General features: G+C 40.9%; 1 protein-coding gene across 1 annotated transcript in view; it reads left to right on the top strand.

Annotated features, from left to right (window-relative positions):
- Nucleotides 1–10,573, top strand: part of stam2 (signal transducing adaptor molecule (SH3 domain and ITAM motif) 2) — a 12,244-nt gene extending 1,671 nt beyond the window's left edge. The window contains 13 exon segments of the mRNA NM_001319339.1: nt 1,157–1,241; nt 1,414–1,489; nt 1,569–1,664; nt 2,114–2,260; nt 4,929–4,995; nt 5,173–5,371; nt 5,890–5,984; nt 6,174–6,256; nt 6,334–6,421; nt 6,508–6,562; nt 6,642–6,789; nt 9,036–9,202; nt 10,329–10,573. Of these exon segments, the coding sequence (NP_001306268.1) occupies nt 1,157–1,241; nt 1,414–1,489; nt 1,569–1,664; nt 2,114–2,260; nt 4,929–4,995; nt 5,173–5,371; nt 5,890–5,984; nt 6,174–6,256; nt 6,334–6,421; nt 6,508–6,562; nt 6,642–6,789; nt 9,036–9,202; nt 10,329–10,533 (1,511 nt within the window). The 3' untranslated portion in view covers nt 10,534–10,573.
- Nucleotides 10,574–12,784: the final 2,211 nt, after the last annotated feature.

The following is a 12,784-nucleotide window of genomic DNA, read 5'->3' as shown; positions in this document are numbered from 1 at the left end:
GTCATTAAATTATAAACAAACAACCAGCGAAAACCTAAAGAAATATAAGACAGATGCAGCTTAAAACTACAACAGAATCAAACCATCACTTTTAAACATCTTGATACCAGACTATGGTCTAATTCTTGTTGAGTTTTTGGTTTTTATTTAGTTTAAATAAGCAGTATTGTTTTATTTTTATTTTTTAAATTAACATCACTGAGCCAAACACTTTGCTGTGATTTTGAAAAATTAGTCTTTTTTTTTTCTTTTTGATATTTGAAATAATAAAAAAAATTGTATTCAGGTTACTGGCTTTACAGGTTAATATCCATGTTGTTGGGCATTTATTCAAATGCAGTTTGCAAAACATCAAAATGGAATACTTTGACATGGGAGGCGAAAGCAGGGTAGGACGCTCTGATGGTGATGAAACTACTGACATTTCAGCGAGTTTTGCTTTTCCTTTTTTTTGCAAGTGAACAAAAGTTATAATGCATAACACGCTTCTTTCACCTCAATTTATTGCCATCTGTTATTTAATGATAATTCTCCGGCCACTGTAGATACAACTTTCATGATGTCCATGTAAATTTTATTCAAAACTTCCTCGTTCTGCTGTGTCGGCCTGTGCAACACACCACGTTCTTGTATGACCAACAATGGCGCAGTGTGTGAACTGAAGAGTCATGAGTGTTGTGACAAATGTTCATTCGGGGGATTTCCTGTCCCTCGTCGTATTACTCAGAAGCGTTCGGTTTGACAGAAAATCTACGTCCATCATAACAGCTGAGGTAGATTTTAAGTTTCCACAATAACACGGAAATCCAACAAAACATTACAGCCAGTGAAATTAATTTTCACTGGCTGTAATGGACATTTATATTTGAGTAACATATCGACTTTTTTACTTTGACCAAGGAAAATGGCGACTTCCTGTACTGGAACACTGTAAATTGTGAAATTTTCTTGAATTTTATGATTCATTGGTTAAGGTATTGTTCTAACTTAGGCTCCCAGGCCCTTGCGCAACACGTGTTAACTCAAACATACAGCCGCTCCTTGCTCGACGTTCCAAAACCACCCATTGGGGCTGGCATGGAGAACGAGCCGCCATGATGCCAGCGAGCTTGTTCTCTCGCCTCACCATATGTGTCCATGTTCGCATATTTTCCAGAGAAGGCAACAAATGAAAACAACACAACAGACGACTGGGGGCTCATTATGGACATCTGTGACAAAATTGGAACGACGTCCAACGGGTGAGACGGAGAAAGGCTTTCACATTTCAGCAGAAGTTTTGTTTTTGCTTGGGACACTAGAAGTTGGTCTTAGATCAGATACCGTCTGTACTGCTGGTCTTCTGATACAGTCCTGTTCTGGTAATTAATTAGTTTTTGTTTTGGTTTTTGTTTGTTTTTGTTTTTGGTACAGACCAAAGGACAGCTTGAGATCCATAATGAAGAGAGTCAACCACAAAGTGCCCCATGTTGCCATGCAGGCTCTCAATGTGAGTTTCACACAGCATTTTAAGAAGAAAAAAATATATATGTATTTGCTGTGAAACGCCACCGTCTTTTGTGTTACAGTTGCTGGGTGCCTGCGTATCAAACTGTGGCAAAATATTCCATCTGGAAATCTGCTCTAGGGAGTTTTCTGCTGAAGTTCGCAGCGTGTTGAACAAGGTACGTGTCCCGCCAGAGGCTTTCCAAACTCCATTTATGTTTGCTCATCTCCTGTTTTTTATTCCGCGTGTGTAAGATGTTTATCCATACCCCTACCCTAATCCCTCGGCATTTAATTAAGCTACTGGTTAAAATATTCCACTGGGAAATGGGGCTCTCCTTCAGTGCTCAGTGATTTCTCATCAACATGCAGCATAAAGTTATCAAAGCAGTAGCAGCGTTTAGTATACTTTTTTGAAGATGGAGAACAATATTTGGAAACAGGTGATCTATTGAATTACACTTCAGTGTCTTTCACAGTTTTCATACTTATTAAAGTTACTTCCAAGTTTTTTGCATACAAACTTTTAACAATTGGTTGGTCTTAAGGCTGAAATGGGATTCAGCTGAAGCTGCGATGATCTGTTTCAGACGCGAGTGACTACATTTGTGTTTCCTGTAATATTCAGGCCCATCCTAAGGTGTGTGAAAAGCTAAAGGCGATGATGGTGGAGTGGGCAGAAGGCTTCCAGAAGGACCCCCAGCTCAGCCTGATTGGTGCCACCATCAAGAGCCTCAAAGAGGAAGGGGTCAGCTTCCCAGCAGCCACCTCACAGGTGGGTGGAAAGTAAACGGCATGTTTACTCTGTGGGAGGCATGTTCGTATAAAGCTACAAGGAAAGTAGTTTTTAGGTCAATTGTTGTTGAAAACAATTGACCTAAAATTGTCAATTCACAATCCAGACCTTACAGGTTCACAGACCTGTAAGGGTGTTTCTAAGATAGAATCTGTTGTTCCTTTACTTTAGTCCAAATCGATTGATGAGTTTATCTTGTAATGTTTTTTCCTGGTGGTTCCGATTCCGCACTAAACCAGGCCGGGCTGTTTAGTGCGCTTATTGGTTGGATGTGTCCAAACCAAATGTCCATCCGTGAAGCAGATTCTGCGCTCTGAGCTAGTAGAAAATATGGAGAATGTAACCATATCAGTGTGTGTTTCTCTGTAGTCTGGCCATTGCCTTCATATGCAGTTTTGCTTGATTCTCATCTCCCTTCAGCGCTCCGTCCGACATTTCTCCAATTGAGATTGATTTCTCGTTCGGTCTGTGTTGTCTTCCAACTAGCAATCAATTAAAGTCAGAGCAAGAGCAGCGTATGAGACATTTTATTTATCACTGTAATAATTCATCGAATAGATTGAAGAACCTCCACGATTAAAATTCCTCAACGCAAAATGTCTGCCTGAACAAAGTTTTATTAATCTATGTTTAACTATTTAACACCGTGTTTTCTGGACTGATACCTTTGTGTTGTGCAACACTGGTTCTCCATGAGTCGTCCACGAATGCTAGGCGCTGTTAGCATAACGTAGGGTGACCAAACATCCTCTTTCTTCTTCCTGATTGATTTTAAGAAGATGGTATTTTGAAAAAGACATGCTAATAAGGTCTACCGTGCCCCACAATGCAACAGAAACTTCCCTGTGGTTACAGCGAACACCCGGTAGACGTGTCGGCTTGAGGTCTGACCACATTCACACTTTACGCGAACAACTCTAGAGTTTGTTTGGAACCGCAGGTTTTAATGTCAGCTTGTTTGACACAGAATTAAAATTTTTGTTGAAAAATGATTTCCAGTGGTTTCTGCTCCTCCACATGATTCTTGTACTGTACGTTAAGTTAAATGTATGACTCACAGGTTGAAGTAGACTTTAATCCCCAGCTGTTGTAAAGTCTCTGACCTACAATGTTGCTGTCTGATAGTCGGATCGAATTTCTAAAGGTGCTTTATTGCTGACATAATTCATCTCACACTGTGTGATGCAGAAGTATTCATATGCATGCACTTTGTTACATCACATCCACAAATGTCAATGTAGGCTAATGGTATTTTTTTTTTTATTTGCTAGACAAAGCGATGCATAGAGTAGCTGTGGAGTGAAAGGAAAAGGTTAATGTGTTGCAGATAAAAAACAACTGTGCATTCAGCCCCACTCAGTCAATGCTTCATTTTTTCAAATCTTCTTTTTTTAATGTTTGCCACACTTTTCAGCTTTATGCAAAAAAAAATAAAGCATCTTTGTTGCTTTTTACTTACATTGACAAACAAATATCCTGTTAAAACCCATCCATCCATCCATTTTCTTACACCCTTGTCCCTTAGTGGGGTCGGGAGGGTTGCTGGTGCCTCTCTCCAGCTAATGTTCCGGGCGAGAGGCGGGGTCACCCTGGACAGGTCGCCAGTCTGTCGCAGGGCAACACAGAGACACACAGGACACACAACCAGGCACACACACACTCACACCTAGGGGCAATTTGGAGAAACCAATTAACCTGACAGTCATGTTTTTGACTGTGGGAGGAAACCGGAGTACCCGGAGAAAACCCACGCATGCACAGGGAGAACATGCAAACTCCATGCAGAGAGACCGGGGCCGGGAATCGAACCCAGAACCTTCTTGCTGTGCACCACTGTGCAGCCCCCTGTTAAAACCCGATATGCCTAATAAAAAGACACAAACGCTTTTTTTTTCTTATTGTCTGAAGTTAAATCAGACCAAACTTAACCAAATTTAGGATTACCAAAACACTAATTGGCTGAGAATGTCAAATTAATAATGAGATCAATTTTCCAAGAGTGAATAGAAAAGTAGAACAGGACTAGATGACAACATATCTCTTTGTTATAGTGTAAAAGCCATTTGGGTTTAGTTGGGGTGTGAGGAAGCCGCCGCTGCAGCGCGGCTCGCTGGAAGGCAGGTGCCACAACGAGGCAGCAGGTATGACATTTAATCTGTGAAAGCTCATGAGCAAACATCAGCAGGTTGCGTGGCTCAAGCTGTGCCAGTATTTACTTTTGCCTATCATCCATTCTGAACACAAATGTCATTTTTTCTTTTTAAACATTACGGTGGCATTTCTCTTTATTTAAATCGGATTGCATAACATTAAACCCATTCGCTGTCGTTTTGCCTGCTGGCCACACAGCGTGCGCGTCGACGTCTCCGGAAGCGACGCAGATTATTTAAGTTGAAGTAGAAATTTAGATTTTCAGGAAATTACTCCTTTTGTTTCTTTAGTGCTTTATATTTATTGCCGGTAAAACTCTCTGCCTGCTCGTCAGAGTGAGCTCTTTCTGAGCAACATGTGGTACCCAGCATGAGCTGCAGGTGGCAGGAAACCAGTTTTTTTCCCCATTCAGTCTGTGTGCAGCACTCTCTCCTCCCTCCCTCTGTTGTGTATCCACTCACACAGATGTGACCTTATGTTTCTATATTGACCACAGGGATCCAGCACAAAGGTCAGCACACCGGCTCCGAGCAAAACGCCAGATGACGATGACCTGGCCAAGGGTAAAGACGGACACCGCATATTTTTACACTTTGATGCATTAATCAGTAAAAGTCTGACGTTGTTGTTTTATAAATTACATTATAAGCCCTTCGTCTCTTATTTTGTTCCTCTAAATGGGGAAAAAAAAGTCAATTTAAAAGCTGTTTGTTTTTTCTTTATTCTTTTTCCTCTCGCAGCCATTGAGTTATCCTTACAGGAACAGAAGCAGCAAGCGGAAACACGACCTCTGACCCTGACCGCCGACCCACCAACCAACACTAACGGCGGCGGAGGGCAGGAGATCCGGAAAGTGCGCGCGCTCTACGACTTCGAAGCAGCCGAAGACAACGAGCTCACCTTCAAAGCCGGAGAACTTATTATAGTTTTGGACGACAGGTGATGTTTCATAACTCACACATTTATGAGTCAGTGCTGCTGAATCAGCTAAAGTCCGCTGGATGCAGATCAACTGATCTGATTGGATAAGTTTAGGGAAATTATGCCTTTTGGAGAATGGGGAAAAAAAACGCTCATGAATATGTAGATTTGGAAACGATGGCAACGTTGTGTCGTTTCTTTCACAGAGCAGTCACTGTAGAAACGCAGTGGAAATATTTTAAAGAGACAACGTGATCATTGAAATCAGATTTGAAGTTGTCTTTAGTATTTCAGCGATTGACACAGCTAGCCTTACAAAAATGGAAAATAAAATAAAACCTGTACATTGCAAAGAATATTTGGAGGATATTACACAGGCGTAAGGAGAGTTTTACCTCCTGACGGTGTTTTGTAGATCCTCCAAACGCTGCTTGGATTGTTTTCTGTGGCTAGCATGCATACGTTCAGCCTGGAAGGCCTTTTGAATTGATCTGCATTTCTGTTATGTTGTATTTTTTTTTTTTTTTTTTTTGCAGTGATCCAAATTGGTGGAAAGGGGAAAACCACAGAGGAGTCGGGCTTTTCCCCTCAAATTTTGTCACAACCAATTTGAATGCCGACCCAGAGCCAGGTCAGTTGTTTTTTTTTCTTTTTTAATTTACTCTGTAACAGCGTAGCTACCGTACCGTAACAGAAACACGCACATTTCTCCCATGTGCTTATATTTCCCCTTTTCTTCTTGCCTTTCTGCACCGCTACCCGATTTACCCAGGAGCAGATATGCTTCGCTGTCTCTTAATTACTTTCGCTTCCTCCACAGTGGCTTACGTCGAGAAGTCGGCCACTCCGGAGGAGACGAGTCTGGAAATCAGAGCCGAGCCCGAGCCGGTCTACATTGACGAGGTAACTGGTTTTCTGATGAATATGCATTCATCAAGCCACGCCGCCCCCTAATCAACCTGCCGTTTTTCCCTCCGCAGGCGAAGATGGACAGAACGCTGGCGCTCCTGCAGAATACGGATCCCGCAGATGCGACTCCTGACTCTGCAGAGCTGATCCAGCTGGAAGGCACGCATCTAAACGCTGCTGTAGATATAAATCAACTGTTATAATTATCTAAACTGTTTTCTTTCTCTCTCCCTCTGACGGAACAGGTGCATGCGAACAGATGAACCCGCTGATTGATGAGAAGCTACAAGAGATCGACAGGTGTCGTTTTGTACAATTTTCGCAGTATATAAACGCTAGCGTTAACTTAAACGATGTAACGTCCCGTTCCGCGCCGCAGGCATCACTCGGAGCTGTCGGATCTCAACCTGAAAGTCATGGAGGCCCTGGAGCTTTACACCAAGCTCATGAACGAAGCCCCTTACTACGCCGCGTACTCCAAGATGCAGACGCAGTACGGCCCACCTGGCTCTTCTGTGCCCATGCAGGTCAGAACAATTCAATTCACTGAAAACAAAAGTTATTTGTCAAATTATATTGGTGTTTTCAATCAAACTTTATTTATAAACTGTATAAACATCAATATAAAGTAAAATTACTCCTTTCAGAGGAAAAATCTAATGTAGAGATAACAGATATGACACAAAACCCCAATAAATTTACCATAATACATGGCAACACGCACCTGGACACAATAAAAGTCAAATGTAAGAAGCCTACATTTACGTTAAGCATAAAATAAGATGAATGTTAACTGCAAAGAATAAAGTAACTTACCTAAAGATCTATAGAAATAAATACAAATATTTTAAAAAAGAAATATAAGTAAAGGTAGTACGGCTGCACAATATATAATTATGATAGTATTGCTGACATTTTAAATTGCGTAGATTTTGACTGTCACCAACATGGTCAGATGTTTGTTTTTTTAAACTGTTATACACATCACATATTTGAAGTGCATAGATGATTTTTAACAATAGCATTTGACAAAATGTAGTGTCTGTTGTTAGCTTTCACAACAGTTGACTACACGATGCGTTTATGATGCGGTTCATGTTGTGGTGATGTAATGTCCTGTACAAATAAACTCAGTTGATTCCTTCCACCCTGAACAGTCCTCTGCAGTTCTGACATTGCAAAAACTGACATTGCGACGGCTGTTGTGAATGCATATATTGTGCAGCTGTAATACACTGGTAAGTAAATAATGCATAGATAAAATACAACTGGAAGATGGATAAAATTATGTAATTCCTTTGCAGCTTCATCTAAATCCAAACTTTAAAAAAATGTAAAGAAATCAAACGAGATTGAACTCAGCCTCACTAATGACTGGATACTGAACAATGTTCATTAGTAGCTTGACAGGAACTGGCAAGTTTCACAAATCACTAAAGGAAATGGTCGCTTACAGGCTATTTTTTTTATTTTTTAAAAATAAAGATGAGTATTTTTTTATAAGTTGGTTTAAAACAAAAATATGAATCCAGATTGCTGGACAAACAAGAAACGCATCTCCTTGTTGCAAAGCGCTGCCGGTTGTTCCATGTACAGAATCAATAGGAAGCAGAGCCGTCATGCATAATTTAAGGCTGGAGCCGTTTAACAGTTCAGAAAGCTGAAGTGTGAAGATCCGGTGTTCAGACAGAGGTTTTGTTCTGGAAAAAATCTTCTATGCTGCTTTTCTGTAGCTCTGCAATGAAATCACAGCACTTGATGCTCATATTCTGCTTACTTATTCTGATTTATTACAGGGTTAACTAAGAAAATGTTGATAACAAAGGCGTGAAGCGTTGACCGCATTACATTTGGGTTCAGTTTCTACCCTCCGTCTTTGTGTCCCGTTTCTTTTTTTTTTTCATTAGTTTTTCTGGGTACGTTACAGTCAGCATCTTTCCCTCCTTTGAGAAGCTGGAGCAGTTTTTGCACTTTTCAAGCAGCGACTTTTTTTTTTCCTTCTCTGTAATGATTGATGGCGCCGACTCTCTCTGCAGATTTCAAAGTCTATCAATGTCACCGGTTGGGTCTGCACTCGAGTGCCCCTCAGTGCTGTTCTTGCTATTCTTGGGGATTTTTTTTTTTGTTGTTTCAGAAGCCAATTTTAAAAAATACAAAAAAACATTTCACAGTAACCTTTTACAGCAGCAGTTTATATTTGTGTTTTATTTCAGGGAAAATGCCTGAGATCCAGTGGATTTCCACCAACATTTAGTAGTTTTTTTATTCCCGTTTGCTAGATTTTTATTGTATTAATTTTTTATTTTTTTTTACGGAATACCAAAAATGATGTAACTTTGTGAAAGAAAATTAGTTATGAATGTTGAATGAAAATTTACTCATCAGGGTTAATGGATGAGGCATTGAATTTATAGTTTCACTTGGAAAACTATGAGAACATATTAGGGCCATTATGAATAGAATAAAAACAAGAGGAGCAAATTTCTGCCAAAAAATCTCAGAAAATTTCTAGAAAAATAAATTTTTGTCTTTTGGCTTGAAAAAGTTTAAAATTTGCTTGTAAAAAAAAAAAATGTTTAAAATTGGTGTCAGAAATTTTGTAGAAAAAAAAAACCTTGGAAAACCGTTTCGTTATGTAGCTTTAGTCTACTCAATGTCTGGATGTTACTTAATACCTGTTTTTTTAAAAAATTCCTTTTCTTTGCTGTTTTCTTGAGGAAGTACATAATCTTAAAATAATAATTCATATTAAAACCTGCTCTTCATCTCTTAGGCTTACCTTGGACCAGCTGGCGCCCCGTACCTGCCCCCCGGCGGCCCACAGGTTCCTCCTGCGCAGCCTTACTCTCTGCCCAACGACCAGCCTGGACCGCTGCATTCAATACCCCCCACCGTCACAGCGCCCCCTAACAGCCAGGCTGCTCAGCCTCCCTACATGAGGTAAGAAGGATTAGCCACAGGGCAGATCGCAGGCTGTCAATAGGGATTCCATGCACTCCAATAAAAATAACGGTGCCAAAGAGTTTTTATCCCTAGAGCCTTTTCACATTTTTTTTTTTTTTTACATCAGTAAACATCAGTGTGTTTTATTGGAGTTTGTTTTATCTGACTTGATGGGGGCAACACCCTTACCTTACCTGTAAAATAAGTGTGAATTCAAAACAGCCTTGTTTAGTTCTCTTTAATCAAACTCTAGTTTGTTTGTCTGGAAAGTCCAGTTAGTTTGGGGGAAGTGTGAACGTGCAGTCGACAAAAAAAAAAGAAAAAACGGACTCTGATCCGCCTAAAAACCTAGGTGTCGGTTCGGTTGAAGTGAACTCTGGTGCAGTTTGAATTAATTTTTGAATGCCAGGTGGACCAGAGGCCACTAAAAAAGCAGGAGTATACTGCTGGGCATTCTGGGTAAATGCAACCAAAACGAACGTGAGAGTCTGGCGCTAGCGGGAGAAATGACTCTCTGTTGCCAGAGACAAAAGTGAAATCGTACAACCTCTAAATCCTTCTCTACTTCATTTTTGTTTACGTTTTGTGAAGAAGAAAGTTCTTCTGAGGGTTTGGTGTGTTTTCCTTCAGTGGTTCTTGGTGCAGCGCCTCCACAGGCGAGGAGGGGAACAGATTTGTGAAGCGTTTGGATCGTTTGGCACAGTCCAGTGTGAAAGAGAACCAAACCAGAAAATGTAACAAATGTTGGTATATTTATCCCCAATCGAACCGGGTCTACCAGAGCCTCTGACGTGAAGAGAACAGGTAGCACAGCATTTTGAAAGTAGGACCAAAAGTTTTGAGTTTGGCCTCATCTGAACAGAGCACCTCCCTCTATTTGTATCCATTTCGCAGCTTTAGGAAAACTGGACTTCTTATGAATTTAAAGTCCCTTTAAAATGCATAGAATTTCTGTAGGGAGAAACCAAATGTTCAAAGGGTATGAAGGCTTATGCGAGTCACTGTTTCTTAAAACCTAAGAACCTAATGAATCCTAGATGTAGATTTTGTTCAACATCTCACCAATCTCTCATTCCAGTTTGACTCCAGTAGTAAAAGAATTATATGTGTGTTTCCTTCGCAGCAGCGGGATGAACTCCCAGTACATGACCCAAGCTCCCGGTGCTCCTTACCCGGGCCAGGCGGGCGTGGCCATGGATATGTCAGCCTATCACAACGTGGCTAACATGCCTCCTGTGTCTTACCCTGTTGCTGTTCCTCCTCACCAGGCTCCTCCTCCTCAGCAGCAGCCGCCACCGGCAGCGTACTACCAGCAGCCTTTGCTGTAAATCTCTAAACAGCCACGCAGACCTTCAGCTACACTCTTCTGATATTCCAGTTTCTGTTCAATCAGTTGAACTTTGTTTGCTTGTTTTGTTTTTATTTTTTTTTTTATTTTTTTCTGCATTAGGAGACATTCTTTGGCCTTACAATGTTGTTGTTGAGGGAACTGAAATGTGTCTGGGCGAGCACCCGAGTCAGGAGTCAGCTGCCATCTGCGAGGCAGAACACAGAAACACTGTTATTTATCTAACGTATTGATTATCAGCATTTCACGATTCACAGTTCAGCAGAAATACTACTTCCGTACAGTACTACTTTCGACGCGAGTTTTGAAGAATCCCCCTCTGAATGTAACGTTTGGCGCCGGAGACGGGGCGGCTAGACTTCAGACGGACGGGAGAGACGCTTATATTTTACCTTCACACAGCCTCGTTTTGGAACTCACGCAGGGAGATCGGCGCAGCAGCTGCAGCCCTCCGGTCGGCAGACTGCGAGGATTAGGCTCTCGGCCTAATAAAAGAACACGCACGGGCAGGAATAAAACCCATCCTCGCACTTCAGGCAACGCGCAAACAGAACACGAGCCTTGGCAAGAGCAAAATACATTGGCGACTGGCAGGGGGTTAAGGGGGCGGCGGTGTACTTCTTCGCTCCCGACGTGCGAGCCGCGTGACGGCACGCTGCGGCCGGAACGCGTCTGGTACAGAAAGCGGCCGGCGAGGGTAAACAAAGCAGAAAACACCAGATGTACGTGGGCAGGGAGAACTGGGTTCTTCCTAATCAACAAACATGCATGAAAAACTGTAACTGCATGATGGGCTAAATGGGGAATTTAAGGTTTATTTGCAGCAGCTTTCCTATATGATTTAAGCTCCAATCCTGCTTTTGTTTTTGTTTTTAATTCCAAGAGTAAGGTTATTCAGCTCAGTTTTTCTCCTTTGAATTGATGAGAGGAACTTGTGTCTCTCTCTCTCTCTCTCTCTGTCTCTCTCTCTGTCTCTCTCTCTCTTTGTGTGTAAAGCCAGCTCTTCACCTTCACCAGCATCCATGTTTTGAATGTCAAAAATGTTTTAGCATTACTGTAAACGAATCACCGCTTTTCCCACAAACTCGCTGCCTTGCATTCTGCCGAGACATTTATGTAATATGTAGTTTTGCGCTTTTTCTTTTTCTTCCTTCCTTCCTTCCTTTCTTTGTGTGCGTTTGAGGATTTCCGTGTCCGAACTTCTTCATTGTAAATCAAGGTAGGGTTTTCAAACGCTCGTCAAGTCATGGGGGGAACTACTCGACTTTCTTAGTTCGTTAATCGTACAAAATGCGGCGTCATCTGAATGTTATTACATCTCTCTCTTAGTAGGGGTTTCTTCAATTCATTGGAACTTTAGAGTCTCTGTTTATGCAAATGTACATTATTGAAATCTTTTAATTTCGTAACATATTTCAAGATCAAATATGCACATGATTTGATTATATATATATGGCTATTATAAAATGTGTAATTTGCTTTGTTAAAACTAGTTATGTTGTTTTTTTGTTTCTTGGCTTCTGCTTTTTCTTTGTTTAGGTTATTTGCAGAGGTTTTCGGTAACATCTCAACGTGAGACGCCATGCTTTGAACCTTCTGCTGTTTTTCAGATAAAATGAAAGTAGCGTCCATCAAATCTCCCGACCGTGTTGCAGTGACCCCATTCAGCCCCCCGTCATCAGTGGTTTTAGCAGAAAGTGTAAAGTTAGAGCACCCTGCTGTTCTTGGAGTTGTACATTAAATGTGAAAATACCTGGATTTATTTTTCATGTTGATATTGCACCTTAGCTTTGTAAACGTTTATTTACCACTGAATGCCTTGATTTATTATTTTTCTTCTTCTCTAGAAATCAAATAATGGCAAACACGTTGGGTTAGCGACCTCTTTGGATTTGTATAATTCTGTACATTTGAAATATTCCAGAAAAGGTTTCTTTATCCGGGATTTTAAAACTGCTTTTGTAACAGAGCAAACTTATAAATATTCTTTAAAATAAAAGAAATTAAATTAACCTGTCCCTCCTCAATTTCTTTTTTTTTTTGTTTTTAATATTTTTAATCCACCCAGAAAGCATGATTTATTCATTCTCTAACTGCTTGCTGTACTTCTGAAATAGGTGCAGCTGGAATGACGGCGCTGTGTGGTGTTGAAGTGCAAATAAAATCTGCACAGGGGTAAATATTCTGGGTGAGCATTTGCGGTTCCAGACTGTGTGTGGTGGCTTTCCTCA

The sequence above is a fragment of the Poecilia reticulata genome, chromosome 2, assembly GCF_904066995.2.
Source record: "Poecilia reticulata chromosome 2, P_reticulata-male-v2, whole genome shotgun sequence".
NCBI classification, from domain to species: domain Eukaryota; kingdom Metazoa; phylum Chordata; class Actinopteri; order Cyprinodontiformes; family Poeciliidae; genus Poecilia; species Poecilia reticulata.
This window is presented reverse-complemented; position numbering and strand designations above follow the sequence as displayed.